We start from the raw sequence: 18,157 nt of genomic DNA on the forward strand, positions 1-18,157 counted from the left end.
GAACATATTGGCTTTTTACTGCTTGGAAATCAATATGAAATGAACTGGGAGAAAAACTCATGCTAGGCGATGTAACAAGATACTAAATCCTCTATTAAGTTGGATGGAAGGAGGATTATTCGAGAAGCAATGAGGCACCACCTCAGTTGAATAAAGTCCAAAGAACCATGAAGCTGACTGACCAAGCGTTTGGTTGTCACATTTCTAGAACAGCTAGAGGTGTTCCTCCTCAAAACGAGAAACATTTAACCTAAACTAGAACGGATCTAGTGAATTATCACTGTTTATTTAAAAGTAGTATTTTTCCAGCTTTGTGGAACATTTTTGGAGAGCCGCAAACCTCTTAAAGGCAGCATGTAGTAAAGGAGGGACCAATCAAGCCTGATTACAGCATCATTTTGGGGCTTCAGCTCTCTGTGATTTGGCGACAGCAAAGAGCATCATGGAAAAAGAGGGAAATTAGGGTGCACGTGTTGGTGTGTACGAAATGCTGCCTTGGGTAGACGATTAAAACGCACACATGCAGAGGGCATCAGCTAGCTTTCAATGGCTGCAGGATATTGGACATGACAAGTGAAGGAGGCAGGAATAACCCTCCTGAAGAAAGGGCATTACACAATCTCAGCCTCATCCCCGTCGCATTGAGCTACATACATAACCACCGTCTCTTTCATGTAGAGTATCTCTCTCATTATCTGCCACACTATGGTTCCCGCAGATGAGATGTACAGTTTTCTGATTCAGATCGTGGCTCGTTTAGATCTGTTCCGATGCGGCGGGCCTTTTTTTTTTGGTAAAGCAGGCATCGAGAGGGTTCAGTGATGGGAATGTCAGGATTTGCATTTAAATTGGCGCCATTGTGTGTACAGGGAGGGGTGTATTCAAAGGATGTGAAAGGGCCAGACGCGATGCTCTGAGCATGATTACAGCGGATCGCTCTCCTCATGTTAATGGAGCCGCTAAACACCCGGCTATTCCTGTGTATCTGTGCGCTTGTCTGAGGATGTGCGCTTGTTTTGTTCTAAGCCACAGAGGATAAAAGAAATACAGTTGATGTGTGCATGTCGGCAAACTTTTTGTATTCCTCTGGACTTTCTCGCTCGTCCCTTCCCTTCATCTTCTGTCCATAACTTTCATCCTTCAGCCTTATCTGACCCTCATCGGTCCACAGAAGGAGAGCATCTGAAATGGATTTGCAAGATGTTTGCATCTCATATGTACACATAACATCTCCGGGGTGTTTACGAGCTTTTCACTGACTGCTCCAGATTGCTCGTTTTAAATCATGGGCAATAATTGCTTGATGGTGCACAAGAGGCTTTGCGGAACGGAGAAGAAAGAAGAGGGAATAAAAAGTGTTTATGTCTTGTTGCTTTCTAATTTCTCTGGCTGTTTTCGTGGCGTTATCCACCGCCACCACAGCTTGCTCTCGTTCAATTAAAGCATGGTGACGTCGCTTACAAGTTTCCTACTAACATGACAGAGGGGAAATGCAACATGAGGCGCCTCTCAGTGAAAGCCTTTTGGCAGGGTGGAGTAAGAGGGGGGAAGGGGGATCACTTCCTCGAGCTGCTCCCTACAGACACCACTGGATTAGAATGAGACCACCCCATCCTCTTAATTAAGGGATGAGTGAATGTGTGCATGCATGTGTGTGTTTATACGTGTGTGTGTGTGTGTGTGTGTGTGTGTGTGTGTGTGTGTGTGTGTGTGTGTGTGTGTGTGTGTGTGTGTGTGTGTGTGTGTGTGTGTGTGTGTGTGTGGTGACCCTGGGTTGTAGGTGGAAGAGGGTCGCCCAAGGAGAGATGAGCCATTAGAGATTGGCTTAAAGACGCCCCTGTAGTCTGGCAGAGTTCAAAAGCAGCTATTAATCACACTGGCATGAGGACACACACACACACACACACACACACACACACACACACACACACACACACACACTTAAAGGGTGGGCTTAGCACTAACTTGCAGATAGTGGGAGGGCAGGAGAGAGGGAGAGCGGAAGGAGACATGTATACTATCTGCAAACCTGAGCAGAAAAATAGAAAAGAGCTACAATTCTGCGGCCTTTGAGCAAGGCACTAAACCGTTTTAAAGGATTTCCTACCAAAAAACCCAAAGCCGACAAACAGTAAAGTCGACAAGACAAAGTCAAATTTGCCCAGACATGTTGGTAAAACTAATTATTCCATGGCTTGGATGATAACACTATTCTGATTGGTCAATTTCAACATTCCAGAGGTTGTTAACTTTTCACTAACACACCGTCGCTAGGGAGAACAGACCGTTGCTAAGGAGGATGAAGAGAACGTGTGCAGTCATATCAATCCGCAGAAAGAAGTCCGGTTAATTTAACATCATCGGTGGACAACAAACATTAGTTTTCTCCATCAGAAAACATCATGGATTACTTCCTTAATGTTCCTTTTAATATTTGTGGATTAATTGAATATTTATTTCTAAAAGAAGAGCAGAAATATTAGCTTAGAGTCAATAAATGTTGTTTTCATTCGAATTATTACATCTTTATCCTGCTTTTTCTAATCAACAGATGAAAGCAGGACCCTGAGACAACACCCTGTCTCTGATGCACCCTGTGTGCTCTATAACTATAACAGACGGGCAGTAAAAGTACGCAAGTAAATGAATAGAAATACATAATTAATACATGCATTTCAAAAGCATTCATCCTCCTATACGGCGTGTATGAACTGCTCAGCAGGTCCGCCGAGAAGAACAGAACCAAGCCGAGTGAAGCTAATACCTCTCACAGAGCCTCTTTAATATATATTAATATGCTCAACGACAGACTGTGGGACCCTATGACAACTTGTTTCCTCGCAGACTAAAATAAAGAGTCTCATAAGGGGTAAACGTGTGATCATTTAGATGTGCCAACTTCAATGTGGATTAAAGAGGTCCATAGGTTTGAAATGAGATTGACTAGACTTTTAAAAATCTCTTTAAAAATAAGATAAATAATACGTTTTAAGCATCATTGAGAAAACTTCAATTCGCTAAACGGCTGTCTATGTTTATTATATCATATTTACTTTACACCGATTGTGGCAGCCGGGTGTGGTTAGAGCGCCGGCTGCTGGGGTGAGGGGAGTGGCTCGGCCGGAGACCAGACAGCTGATCGGAATCAGGTAATCAGTTAGTTAATATAAAGCATGTTGGTAACCTGGTTCTGGGCTGTCTTGCAGTAGGCTGGGTCCTGGGAAGCCGACACACCCCGTCCTGGCCTTGCCCGTCCTGGAAGTGCCGCAGAGCTTTCTTTTGTTTGCACGTTTCTGACGAAATAAACGCTATTGTTTTTGCCCAACCCCGAACCCTTCCGTCTCTTGCCTTCTACCTGAGCGATCCTGCTCACACCGATGTTTAGACTATTAAATACATGTTCAGGGACCATTAAGCTCTAAGACTGTTGGCTGGTGTTACATATTGATTTCAGCCTGTATAGTTTTGGTTGAATACAGGAACTTTCTCCGGTTGTTGATGTGTTAATATTCTATATCGTACTCACCTTGTGTTTAGTGTCTGGGCTCCGCTTGCATAGCCTATGAGGGTGTCCATTTCACATTATCCATTATGTCTTATGATTGTATTCTTAAACAGTTTGTGTTTGAAACAGGCTTAGGTCATAAAGACAGGAGGAAACAGTGACCAAAGAAAAAAGACAAGATGTTCAAGAATGTAAACCAAAATATATTCCTTCATTTGCTGTAGAGCGCCGTCTTGCACCTGCTGCAGTGACCCCACGTAACGTGTATGCAAGCCAAAGCTATGTATTACAGCCGAGCTAACACTAAAAAACCAAGAGCGATGCATGCTCACACAGCCAAAGAACTCCAGCACAAGTGATGCATCATCGTTCACCACACATGATGGACAGAATGAGCGCTCGGCTGCAAATCAGGGAAGACGTTTTCCTCCTGAACGTCTTCATTTTTGTCGGAGTGTAATTGAGGGCTCGCAACGATAAGCTGTAATTAAAACGCTTCGACTCCCACATTCACTACGACACTTTGGAGGAACACTTATCACAATGTGAGTGCACGGGACAGCCTGGCCACTCTGGGGGGGGGGGGGGGTTGATTGTAAAATGCTTACAGTATACTAATACGTTTTGATGACGGCTGATTTGAGCGCTGGAATCCTGTTGCAATTAGCCAGTCAGTCAAGAGCGGCTTCAAACATGTGTGTTTGGGCATTCATGATAGCGCCTGGCAGTGTGTGTGCATGTATGTGTGTGTGTGTGTGTGTGTGTGTGTGTGTGTGTGTGTGTGTGTGTGTGTGTGTGTGTGTGTGTGTGTGTGTGTGTGTGTGTGTGTGTGTGTCTAAAGGGGTGTGTGTGGCTGCTAAGGCAGTGTTGTGACACTTGCAAAACAGCCTACAAATTGCCTGTCACAGCAAGCGCCTCTCACCAGGCGGATGGGGGAGTGACTCATTTTCTGAAGATGTTTTATTGAGAGTGTGTGCGTGTGTGTGTGTGTGTGTGTGTGTGTGTCTGTGTGTCTGTGTGTTTGAGAGAGATACTGTGTCTGTAAGTGTCGGAGCAACGTCAAAAGTGTGTAAAGACAGAATCTAATTAGGGTATATGCTTTACTCTACATGTGCATCAATGCAGGGGGCCTTTAAACCCAGCCAGCCGTGACTGCGTGCATGTATACAAATTTAATTAAGAAGGGTCAAAAATCAGAATTGATGTGGAAACACGTTGATCTTTATAAGAGAATACACACACACCCACACACACACACTTTCCTGTCTTGCTTGTTCCTGCTTCTTGACCCCATAAGCTCTATGCCTTTAGATCTGGCTTCAAGCGAAAACATTTTTATCTCAGATAAAAAAAACACATCCATCTGCTACAGATCACTGCTCAAAACGAAAAGCACTTATCACCATCTCAATCAAACCCCTGCTGCAATAAACTTGAGGATGGACATTTTTACAGGCCTCCCTTTGGCCAGCAATGCAATGATTGAAAACTATTAAGAGACTAAAGTCTATCTCGGGATGTTTTTGTAGGAGGCTCAGATGTGGTTTTTTTATCTCTATCAGCTGGAGCCAGAGGTTATACTCCCCCTGACAAACGGATGCGTAAAAAATGGCTTTGCGAGGTGCCTGAAGAAATCCTCCCACTCTGCCTCCATCCTCCCTTACCTCCCTCCTCACGTCTGAAAATCATTCCCGCCTCTTTACCTCTGACACAAACACTTGTTCACTATCCATTTGCGGGAAAATGGCAATCAAAGACTCAGGTTTCTTTCACAGGCAAGTTGCTGAACGAGAAATTACGTGTTTACTTGGTGTGTTGTCATCTTTTTTTACGGGAGAGAGCAGAAAAGTGTTTGTTATTCCCTCTCATCCTAACAGGGCGATCTCTTCTTCTGTCAGGCAAGCCTCCGCTCATGCAAATGAACAACAACTCACTGTCCAACGTTTAAAGGAATAACGTGAATACTGTATGGGCCGTCACAAAACCATTAAATCTAGTAGGCTTAATCCATCAGAACAATGTGGCTGGTTTTGCTACTGATCATAAAAACTACTATCCATCCGTGTAATTTCTGTATCAAGGTCAATTGTAGTCTAAGATGTTTCACTGAGTGTGTGTACTGAGTTTCTAGGTGTCAGAGCAAAGTCAACACTCTAATACCGGCTAAACGGACCCCAAAAAAACACAAACAAATCTTTAGGAACTTTTGCTCTCTCTTGATTATTGCAATGTATCCTCACCTGATTCGGGGCACATCACGGAGAGGTTCCCGGTGGGTGCGACCCCGGTTGGGCCCCTGCAGGGTGCCTGCACGCCGGTTGGCGGTGGAGTAGTCTGGCTCCAGCTCGTACGGCTCTTCCTCCTCAGGCGGCAGGCTGCGGCGATCGTCCTCCAGTCCGTAAGGCTCGGCCTGGAAGCGTTCGGGTTGGGAGCGGTTCAGATCCACGGTGCTGCTGCCCATAGGCACCTGGGGCTGGGCCACGTGGCCGTAGTCATCCTTGCGAATGGGCAGGGTGTAGCTGTTCTCCGGCCGGTAGCTGTTGGGCATGTAGGGGTAGCGAGGCGGCCGGAAGTTGACCCCACGCGAAAGGCTACCGTAGTTATCTGTCAAATCGGCGTAGCCATCGTGCAGGCCGTAGTGGCGGATGTATTGGCTCTCAGGGCGCCTCACCATACGAATCGTTGTAGGAGTTGTTGTAGGAGCGCGTCAGGGTGGAGGAAGCTTGAGGCGTGATGAAGCGGTCGCCTCCGTTCTTCATGTAGCGCCGGTCGATGGAGTCGGTGTAGCTGCCCAAGGGGGACGAGCCCTCGGGCAGGGGCAAGCCATCGGGGCCCAGGGGCACCTGACGCACTGTTCGCGTGGTCACCGTCTTCACCATCTTAGTCACCTGCAGAGAGGAACAGGTACAGCTGTCAGCCAGAGTGGCAGGATGGTATTAAAGCTGTCCAGTAAACAGAGGTATGTCCCTCTGTAGTGGACAATGTGTTAGATAGTCACTCAGTGAAAGAGGAAGACAAACAACCTGGATCAATTGGGGAAAAAAAGTATTCTTGGTGTCAGATTAGCGTCCAAAACATGCATTTTGGGGAAGAAGAGGAAATCTCATCCATTTATGTTAATTCAATCAAACTTGGGAGTTAGTTTCTCTTATTATGTTTCAGGGAACAGGGTGCAAGATTATTTTTTAGTGAATAAGCAAAATTGCAAGTTCATTTAAGATATTTTAAGTTACTTCATTAGATTTAGCTGGTAAGTAATGCATAAATACCAGCCAATTTCATATGTTTACCTGCACTTGGCTGGTAAACGGTACTAATTGTGTACCTTGTCTGCAAGTTTCATGGTGTTTATGGCACTGAAGTTAGTTAGGAATCATTTCTGAACACCAATGCATCATTGTAATTCTTCTAACAAAAACACGTAGTGGATGAGCTGAAGGAGGAACCTCTGTTGTAATAGAGGTAGATACAAACGGACAAATATCCACTTGTAAGGCCTGTGTAACCAATTGGTGTTACCTCTAATTATAAAGTTAATTAAGTCAGTACATACAATAATAATAACACAGCAAATCGTTTCAGCCAAATCTAAACTGAAAATATTGCCCCAGAATTGTTCTGTAACTGAGCCATCTTGAAGTGCTGCATGTCCAATAGTCCTTGAATCATTTTGTATCCAAGGGAACAAGCTTCAACCTGTGACTGCCGTCCCTGCATGTATCTATCTCTCACGCTCACTCGATGCTATAGCTACATAACTCTACTCCCTATTGTTCCTCTGAGGCTGGTGACCCCTCCTTCCCCGCTCTCTCTGCTCCCGTACAGAAACCAATTTGCTGCCCAGTGAATTCTGCTGTGGCCGATAATTGGCTATTCTGTCCATAAATTCATCTTCAAATGAATGAGGTTTATGAAAATTAATCGTCATCTTCAGGGTCGCAGGTCTAATGCAATTTCACGTCGTGCCTGACGAGGTTGTCGCAGAGAGGCTCACTTGACGAGCGTTGATTGCTACTTGATTTTCTCGGGGAAAGGAAGAAAATGACTCATTCCACAACTGATGGGTTTAATTTCCAGCCCTCTTAATTGCAATATGGTTTCTTTGTTTTCCCATCAATGCTATCATTTCAATTTTAATCAGTGACAGGCAAAGGCATGTAGGGATATCGAGAAACCACAACAAAAGCACTAACCTTCGCCCCAGAGAAGAAAAAGCACAAACAACATATCGGTTGTTCAACACGGCATCCTCATTAACTTAGAAAGAAATAGAAATGTTCACTGGCCTTCGTTCGACTGTGAGCAATACAACAAAGCCTAATTCAGGATCCCGCAAGCTTCCTTTCCATGCTCAGAGTAATTACTGAGTCATGTACGTTTGTTTCTGATGCCATCCCGCCCTGGCTTTGCACCGTTAAAAATAAAGAGCTCATTTGCGTGAGGCACATTAGCCGAAGCATATAGATGACCTTGAAATAACAAGCTCCCTTTTATCTACTTGATTCACAGTGGTAAGAAAACAAACTGGTCTTCATGGTATGGATCTAATGCCAACTCTGGGCGTCAAGAGGACTGGAGGTCATACCAAGCACGAAGCGAATTACATTGGCGTAATAAATGTAATTTATTAGAAAACATGTTGACTTCTTTTGATATTCCTTAAATGAAGGATAATATTAGTTTACCTCGAGGGTGTCTGTGGGGATGTTGTTTATATGAATGCCTCTTCTACCTGCTTATGCATTTTAAATATTATCTCCCACGATCACTGATATTCATTACCCATATCCAAACTTTCACACCCCAGTTATCTTTGTGTGCTTGGGATGGTTGGTCTGCCCTGACCATCCCTAGACTGAATCATTGGCAGATCCTTATTTAAAAGGCTATTATTCGTCACCATATCAGATATCCATCAGAAATGTATAGGAACTCATCGGCTTTGCTCCGAGGACTTCATCTTACTAACAGTCTCAAAAGTCCACACTGAGCCCGGGGAAAGGGGCATTTAGCTATGCTGCCCCACTTGGTTGGAACCAGATGATGGTGCATCCTACCTTTAGGTTATGACGGATTAGCTAAATTATGGAAATGTTGACGTCTGCATTAGAGAACGTCACATTAGCAGATAGCACCACTAGTCTGTTAAATAACATGTGATAAACTGCAGTTAATGTTGTTGTGTTTACACCAAAACACAACAACATTATCTAACCGTTAAAGTCTAAAACAGCTAATGTAAGCATAAACACAACTGAGACATTATCTCAGCTCATCCTAACAGTATGTTAGCTTTTAAAAACAGTACATCTATCGTCTATTTAGTCTGTCTGCCCTCTTAGTATTTTATGCTTGGTTGTTTTTGCTGTTAAGAGTATTTATTTTATTACTTGTAAAGCAATGTTGGGTGCCTTAAAAATATTATGTGTTATTATTATAATGCATTATTATCTAAGCTGATGTTAGCATACAAATAGCTGGACCATTAGCTTCGTCGTTAAAGTATGATAGCTAATGCTGGCGTAAACATAGTTACAGTATGATAGCTAATGCTAGCGTAAACATAGTTACAGTATGATAGCTAATGTTAATGTAAACATAGTTACAGTATGATAGCTAATGCTAGCGTAAACATAGTTACAGTATGATAGCTAATGCTAGCGTAAACATAGTTACAGTATGATAGCTAATGCTAGCGTAAACATAGTTACGGTATGATAGCTAATGTTAAACATGTAAACATAACTGGGTCATTAGCTATTTTTATGCTAACATTAGCGTCATCGTTAACGTTGCTGAAATGTAAGCTAAAACTAAGGTAGCTAGTCTATCTTAAGTGCTTCTTGATGACCGAGAAGCAGCAGCTCTGTCTGTGGATGCTTTAATGATGACGTTTCTGATTGTCACTTTCATACGTTCTGTGTTCTGGTTTTGATTTGATGACTGAAACTGTGCTGCTTGGCCAGAAAATCTGAATAAGAATAAATAAAGTACAAATAAAAAACACCCTGGGAGATTCACATCTGGTTGTTTCATCAACTTTTATTTACCTTCATATGTTATTCGATCCCAGTTTGAACCAAAAGAAGAGCATGCTTAAATATACAGCTTCCCAGCCTTGACATGCCCAGATGGCTTGTACCAACATAGCTTTTTAGGCAATTTGCAAGGGCAGCGAAGGGAGCCATCACACGGTTTTCAAACACCCTTTGATGAAGGCTCAAGTTCACAAGGCGTTAAACTGGGGGAAAGCAAGGGAGGCGAGGGACTTGCTTTTAAAAAGGGATGTATAAAATATGCTGAAGAAGGAGTAAACAGGGCTGAAAGAGAATAGCTAAAATGGTAGAGTAAGAGGATGGGATACTCTACATGGAGAGGCTGTACTGAAAAGTGTTTTGAGACAACCACAGAGACACACTTTTTACCAAACTATTAAAAATGGTGGGAAAAGGCAGCAGGCGTCAAACCGTCCACTTTACAGCTCCTAAAGACGTTTTACAACCTCTGCGGCGTGCACATTATTGAGAGCTCAAATGAACATGGTGGAGGGAAAATGAGGTGGTAATTCAGATTTCTAAGCAACCTGTGATAGCGGGGCCTGTGATTTATTTCCGCCTCATCTAAAGAGCATCTGCGCAAGTAATTTCCTCCACACTGCTGGAAAGTAGAAGTGGATAAATGTAGGGCTCTTTAAAAAACATGATGTTAGAGGGACAGGGAGGCAGGCGGGGTGAGGCGGAGGGGAGGGGAGAACACAGCAAACAGGGTGAGGCGTCCTTTACTGGTTCTGTCTCCGTTGGGGTTGGGGTGGAGTTGGAGACCGGGGTGGGGGTCCGGGTGGCAGGCCTGGAATCCACAGACAAGCTGTCCGTCACCGTGACTGGGTGGTAGGTGCGGCGGGTGATGGTTTTGACCACTTTGGTCACCTTAAAGGGACGGGTGGGTAGAGCTCTCAGTACATGGACTTGTATTTCATTACGCTTGGAATTACATGCATTCTGTTGTTGTAGCTCTGAAATGCACATGGTTTGAGAATGACCTGCACAATATTTGGCAACACACAGTGGAGGAAAGCAACTCTTACCTGAGTATTTTGGAAGCCATGTATGTACTTTTTACTCCACTACACCACAATGCCTACAAAAAGCAGCAATCTGGGAGAGGAGTGTGTTCTTCCTCCACTCCTGTAATTATTTAAAGACTCCTTGTTGAAGCCGATAAAACGTGTCTGTTCCATTCAACAGTAGCACCTCTTTTCTCAACAACAGCTGTACCTTATAAACTAACCTCTACCTATTTAAAAGCTGGCTCCCCGGCGTGAGCACGGTAGTGAAAGTGCTTTATTTGTTTGTGTGGTCTGTCTCAACTCCCATTAGCTCATATCCAGAGGGAAGGGGAAAGGAATGCCAGTGTCACTGGTCCAAACTGAGCTCTTCCTCCCACATGACCGGTGTTGCATTCAGAGCGGCTGCCAGCTGGGAGAAAGGGCTGGATGATGGCCAAGGGAAAGCATGGCAGGCCGGGACAGAAGGACGGACGTGGATCTAATTTAGCTCGTACATTCATTCAGGGTCCAGGGCCAATTCACTATGAGTTGAACTGATTGAAAACATAAACAGCCAGCAGTTAATCTGGAAGTGAAAGGCTGTTCATAGTTGTTTTCCAATTGCAAAATGAAAAAATTCCTGCATTAATTGAATTTGTGTGCAGGAACTTAATCTGACCCCCTACACAAACACACTCATATTCAGCAGCTCTGTCTGTTCCTTTCCCAACTACGCTGCTGATACTAAATCAGCTAGAAACAAACTTTTTTCTGCCTGCAAATCAGGAAGATGGGCTCTGTGTCTCATCTTGCAGCAGTGAGATGGGGGATAACCATCAAGGGAAAGGAGTGTGTTAGCATTAGACAGTACGGCAAGACTTTGGTTCAAAAGAACAGATAAGCACATAAATAAAACTGCGAGTTGCTACGAGATCAGTAGAGAGATAGAAACGGAGAGAGGGTGGAAAACTACACATTAAATTGAGGAAGACAAGGAGAGTGGGTTTCTTTGGGTAAACTCTCGGCTCGTTCTGGATCTATTTGCCGTCACATTTAGACGCCGGCTTCTAGAAGTTCACCCTGAGCATTAAAGGGACATTAAAGTCAAAGTGACTCCCCCCACTCCCGGCCCATTAAAGGAGCATCCTTCCTCTTCCCTTCCTCTGCAGCAAAGCTCCTTGATTAGTGTGTTGCCTAACTGCGCATGTGATTTAGCCCTTAAGAAGGTTTACGGTATGTATGAATGCATGAAATCATGTGTGAGTGTGTGTGGCCAACCCCCCCCCCTCACAGTAAACAGGCTGGAGGGCAGTGGGCCCTCCCTGATGAAGGATTAGTCCAGGCTTTTTAATTACAGTTTCACAGTCCCGAGAGTTGGAGCTCCACACACACGCTCTCCAACTCACTGGAAGCATACGGGAGCTAACGGCGCGGACGTTAACATCCAAAAAGCAAAATGCTGCTATATAAGATTATCTTTGAGGATTTGTCGCAAAACTTGGAAGCAAAAAGGAAAGCCCCACCTGATTTCTTTCTTACACATGGATTTCTGTCTTGGATTCTGGTGGGAATTCTTCCCCGTGTACAGAGAGGAAAGTATTCAGACTTAGAAGTGAAATGCATACTTCCAAAACAAGGTGAACACTTGAATTTGTTCCAAATCCAAACCTAACACCAACAGGAAGACATTGTGGTTCCAGCAGTTGCAGATAACTGATGCCACTTAAATTATTTTTCAGTACCGGGGTCTTCAAAGAAAAATGTGTTCATACAGTTCAAAAATAAAGACCAAGCTATCAGCTGGCAAAACATTATTCTAAAACAGGAATTTATAGTGTGTCTTTGGGCTTTAATTGAAAGATTAGAGTTACCTGTTAAAGACCTTCCCTATTTCTTATCATTCTGTGTGGGGAGGTATCTTAGAAGTGGTATTTTTTACCTCCTTTAATGTCAATGAGGTAAGTTATAAGACAGAGAAATAAAAAAAGACAGAAATAGAGGGGCCATGCAAAAGGAATAATAGAGAATAGAGAGAAAGGGTCTCGTCCCGCGAGGTAAAAGCAACAAGCAGGGTACTGTAGAGAGTAGACTGGAGCATTATTTGGCCGGTGATGAAGCAGACTGTGGTGTACACTGCTAATGCAGCCTGTATGGGCGCACATTAACATGGTGGCGTTGGTGGGGAAAAAGCTATACTGGTATGAAAGTCTACTCACCTTCACGTTAGAGGAGACATCCTTATAGAAAAACAACAAAACACAGTAGAGGACGAAATCAACAAAAGAGCTTTTAAGAAGCAAGAAATAGGAGAAAACCAGGGGAGGGGGGAGGGCTCATAGAAACACAATAATCATGAGAGGGAGGTGAGACCACCTTGAGCTGAAGGATTATGGGATTCGGAGTTCTTGAGGAAGTCTGGGAGAGGACGTGCAGTACCGTGAGCACTAATCCATAAGCGTAATTTGAAGCAATATTGAAATGGATCAAAGGGGATTTGGAGGGTTTTGCAGCTACGAGCTCAATGGGATCTGTTTGGCACAACAATGCCACTGCTCCGAGGTGTCCTGCTCAGGTGTGATAGTGGGAAGCAGACTCAAAATCAGCAGGAGATTATATTATATTAATCCGGTTTATAGCTAATTTTCTCATTCTAATGCTAAGTAGCGCTACAGAAGCAGATTCTTAAACAGTATCTAACAACACTTAAAGATGAAAAACTTGGTCAACATGAGGGATTGACATTGGATCTGAGATCACTGGAGTTCAGATCCCATGTATCCCAAACATTGTATTGCCGAATGTTGATTACTTGGTCAATAAATACCCCTTTTCTATCCCCTTACCTTAGTTTCTGTGCGCCGCGTAGTGCCGTCATCAGAGGTGACCACCGAGACGTGGGAGGTGGGGGTGCCGGGGTCCTCCTCGATGGTGACCGTCTCCTCCACCACCTCCTGTGGCTCCTGCATCATAGCCAGGGATGTGGCGTTGCTGGGGCTCTGCTCCTGCACACACCGTGGGGAAGGAAAGAGATGAAGTTCGGCAATTAGGAGTTAATAAATCGAACAGCATCCAGGTAATCCCCCGTTAGGTCTACAACACGCTGGAACTTTAATTGGGACACAAATTATATTAGTATCCAGCAGAGGAAGAGAGAGCATAAATAAGAAGCGCAAATGAAGGGTGTTAAATATAACACCACCCACAATTTGCTAAAGGACACTTGAGCATCAACAAGAAGCATGTAGTGTGGATCACAGTGCATGAATATTAATGTGGGGAAAATACCAGCACTAGAATAAACTGAGACAAGGAGATGAATGGAAAGTGTTTGTGATCCAAGATTAATGATTTCACTACTTTCATATTGTTTATGGGTTCCTCTTCCCAAAATATTCAGTCCATCCAAATTAAAAACCATCCTTTAATTTACAGGTAATAGAGGATGGAGGATCACCCTTAATTATTCCCTAAAATTCAGTTTTCCCAACATACATAGGCGCTTACACACATTCATTCTGAAGACAGATGTGCCAGAGCGAAGAGGCTGCTAGGTTTACAAGCGACAGGGATCAGTTGGGGGTTCAGTACCTTGCTCAAGGGCAGTTCAGCAGTGCCCAAGAAGGTGAAATGTCACCTCTTCCTTTGGCACCTCTGTACTTCTTTGGACACGCGACCCATTACACCCGAAGCCCAGTAGTCCCTACAGATTGAGCTACTGCCTCCCCAAAATCCTGCCCATCTTCCCTGACATTGTCACACAATGGCGTGACCCGGATTCGAACCAGGGTTGCTGCAGCCACAACGCAGAGTACCAACTACTATATGATCATGGCGAGCTGAAATTGGGTTTGCAATGCGGTCTTGCATGGAAATACTGGTACTCCTTATCCAGGCCTTGTGGGAGCAAATAAGATGACCATCACAACTGATAATAGCGTAGATGAAATGAACAGAAAAGCTTTCAGAGCCATTAATTATTTATAAATACAATATCTGCACATGGGAAGACCAGTTTTCATTCTGCTATGATTACGTTTTCTGGTTTTGGCAAATACACTATGGAACAAAACCAATCCACAGCCTTGGTTTCCACACCCCTACCTCACTTATCAACAAGAGAACATAGCTTAAAAGAGCCCTGTAAATAAAACCTCTGTAAGGACAGTGTTTACATAGCAGAATAAAGGTTGTGCAGTTTGTTTCTTGTCCGGAAAATCCATGATTTATACCCTGATATTATATCCAAACACTGCAATGCAGGGTAGCTAGCAGCTCCGCGCTCTTTTGAGACTTTAAATTGAGTTAAAGCTTCTTTCAAGGCGAGCGAAAGCCTGGAGCACTGTTTTTGATTCATATTTCATCGGACGGCCGTGGATTTAAAGAAGAAGTGTCCATGGGCTGAGGATGAAAGTGAGTCCCTCGTATCCCACCTGACGCTGTGTGAAGGCGTGCGAAAAAAATGTGCTTCCTGCTGATGGAAAGCGATCTGAAGTCAGAGGTGCAACGCCCTGTGCCTGACAACATTGCCTCCCTCGTGATGGAGAGGGGAAGGGAGGTATTTGAGGCAATCATCGATAACCAAAACAGCGCTGAGCCAAGAGAGCGAGAGGAAATAAAAAATAATAGCGCGGTCGGAGAGGGAGAGAAAAAAGGGTGTAGTGGAACGTTTTCTTTAAAAGGTGGAAGAGGAAGAAGGAGGTTGTGTTTTTATAACCCAGATAAATGTAACTGACCTTAAGGACTTTTTTTTCAGGAGGCCTGAAATGCCATTATTACTGTGTGCACTCCCTGTTCCCCTAGCTACGTGAGGGGAATGCCATTTCATTTATAAATGTGACAAAATACCAACCAATTAATATTAAAAAGGCAGGGTTTGACTCAACACTCTTGACCCTGTTTAATCTAAATCTAATGGTAAAAGCTGAAAGCTATGGGAAACAAAACAACTAAATCCCCTCCGTTAAATCTCTTATGCAGATTCACCTCACGTAGAAACACGGTCTGTTTTTGTTTTTTTTGGCAGTCCAATTACCCCACGCTGGAGGGAAAGACAGAGTGAAGGCCAAGGAGAGAGCAAGAGGAAAAGTTTCAGGTGTTGTTCTGCTGAAACACTACGAGCTACGTTGTGGAGGCAGACTGCTTGTTTTTCTGCAGGTTTTGGAAGACACTAACAAGTGAACAGTCCTCCATCGATTGGCAAACTCCTCTCAGGCTTCAAAGCCTCAAACATTCCTCATTGATCTCCAGGTCTTCTTGCTGATCAGTCAGAAGTTTGCACTTTTATGTTGAGGATCTTTTCGTCAAATCCCACCACCCTCCAGCCTTCAAGTCCCTGCTGGGAAAGAGAAACCCATGTTTGAGGTGTATGTATTATCTCTTTCAGAAACACCAAGAAACTTTCTCTTTTTACCTGCTTCCCTCTAACTTTGAGTCAATTAGCTCCCTGAATGGAGCTGAGTTAGGTCATTATCCTCGGAGGAGGTCCCATTATTGGGGTTAATGACTGCTACGACTAACCGCCGAAGGAAAAACACACATTTATTTACGCACAACTGCTGCTGAGGTGATGAGACCATTTTTAATACTGACCTCAGGCTAAACAGCACACTTATGCTAGGAAGGGACTGCTAATGGTATTCGGAGGACGTCAGTGCTGATTAGTTGCCTCAACACTCTCGTTCTGTTTGAACACTTTATTTGCAAAGTCCTAATTTAAAACGTTTGAAATGACACATGCAAGTGAATTACAGATCAATTTAGCAACCAGATTCTGGCAGTGATTTACTAAAAGCTCAGGTTTCCGTTGTTACTCATTTGCTGCCCATTGCAACTGGAAAGATAATCAATGTGCCAAGTTAATATTATTAAAGAAGGACAATAGTCCACTAGGCAGTCAATTAAAATAATTAAGCCATGTGCATGTTGCGTGTAAGCCAAGATTTATCTTTCCATTTCATTCTCTGTGCAGATAGTGTGTATAATCACTTCCTTTTCCTCACTTCTCTAACAATTACTGGGAATGTTCCACCTCTCCCGCTCCCTGCTAATGAAATCTGCACAAATTGCATGCATTCCTATGATGTTTTATTCCTTTGAAGGCTCTTTGCATGAACCCAGAGGAAACGCCGACAAAACAGCGATGTGTAATAAAAGCAGCAACATCTAGTTTAAAACACACAGTGGACAGAGAGGACCGAGGGATCCTCAGAGTATCGCTGACAAACTGGATTTTTTAATCCGAGCTTAATGCAGCATCTCTCACTCTCGTCTCTGCGTGCACTAAGTGAGAGAGTGGAGTTGAACTCGACATTACAGCCCCTAAATAAAAGATTAAAAGCCGTCTGGCAGTGGGCCTGTCGGTCCCAGGGGAATAACGGGCTGACTCGGAGTCCTGTAGATTCAGGAAAGCGTACTCTTTAGTCAAGGGCGGGAGGAGAGGGGAACCGCGAGTTAATGGCTGACCTCCGAGAGATGATGAATGATAAAGTGGAAGAAGGGTACAGGAGAAACTGTGGCAAGGGAGGGGGAGGAAGTTCAAGTACATTCAAATCTTGTGGAAATGGTGCAGGCTCAGCAGAATCGGGAAAAGCCTTTCAGCCGAAGCAACAGAAGATCACGCGAGCAAAGAATCCCAACCAGGCTCTCAAAAAGTGCTAAGGACGTTTGAGCTAATTCTGTGTCAGTCATGTGATGCCATTCGGCCTTGCCTCCAATGCGGTATCCAGTTCTCTTTAAGCAACAATGATCTCAACGCACATGATTCCCTGGAACAACTAACGCTGTTTTGAACAGTGTGCCATGAAAATGTGAAAGTCAGCCAGAGTCAGAGCTGGATAAAGAGGATAAAGGCATGTTACGAGCACCTTGGGAAAGAATACAAAACAAAAGCCAATGGGTTAAGAATGGGGGTTATCTGGAGAAATAAAAAATGTCTTAGGTTTCAAGTAAATAACAAAGCAACACAAACGTTTGTCTTCTTTTCTAACCTAGAAAGCCCATGCCGAGAGCTGGACCCCACTTCTGATGAGGAGAGAAGAGCTTCTGAGAGCTTTGCCAGTTAAATCACTTCTGTTTGGTGGCAGGGGAGGTTTCAAACAGACAGGGATTTAGCCCTGAAGAAGGTCTCAGGATTTGTACAACCTGCACTTTATTCAGTCTTGGGTGGGTGGCTTTGACAAGAAGTAAAATGTAGAGGGCTCGGATGGTGGATAATGAAACCTCACCTTCTGATCCTAGACAGAGAAGGCTGCTACGCTGGCTAACTCCTTAATGGATAAGACTTCCAGTGTTCTTGAACTATGATACGACAAGAAAATACTATAGCTTTATTTGCTGCATTATATTAAACTACAAGTGTATATCAGACCAAGACAGAGAAGAGACTTAAGAACTCTTCAATAACTCAACAATGTACGACACGATCAATGCTTCGAAAATACAATACCCTTGAAAAGATCCCCTTGAGCAATCTCCTGTGGAGTATATTTCATTACAATAGATCATGCAGAAACATATGGCTTCTTAAGAGCGACTAATCTGGCCCGTAATGGATTGCCGTGCCGTGAAAAGTAAAGGAGGGGGAGGAGGATGAATATAAAGGCAGGAGA

The 18,157-nt window shown here is 43.8% G+C and overlaps 1 protein-coding gene across 1 annotated transcript in view; it reads right to left on the reverse strand.

Moving 5' to 3' along the window:
• The window catches only part of LOC134873733 (splicing regulator ARVCF-like), a 116,538-nt gene that overhangs the window by 70,794 nt on the left and 27,587 nt on the right, over positions 1-18,157 (reverse strand). The window contains 4 exon segments of the mRNA XM_063897541.1: positions 5,746-6,167; positions 6,169-6,393; positions 12,767-12,787; positions 13,394-13,552. Of these exon segments, the coding sequence (XP_063753611.1) occupies positions 5,746-6,167; positions 6,169-6,393; positions 12,767-12,787; positions 13,394-13,552 (827 nt within the window).

The sequence above is a fragment of the Eleginops maclovinus genome, chromosome 12 (genome assembly GCF_036324505.1).
Source record: "Eleginops maclovinus isolate JMC-PN-2008 ecotype Puerto Natales chromosome 12, JC_Emac_rtc_rv5, whole genome shotgun sequence".
Taxonomy (NCBI): Eukaryota; Metazoa; Chordata; class Actinopteri; order Perciformes; family Eleginopidae; genus Eleginops; species Eleginops maclovinus.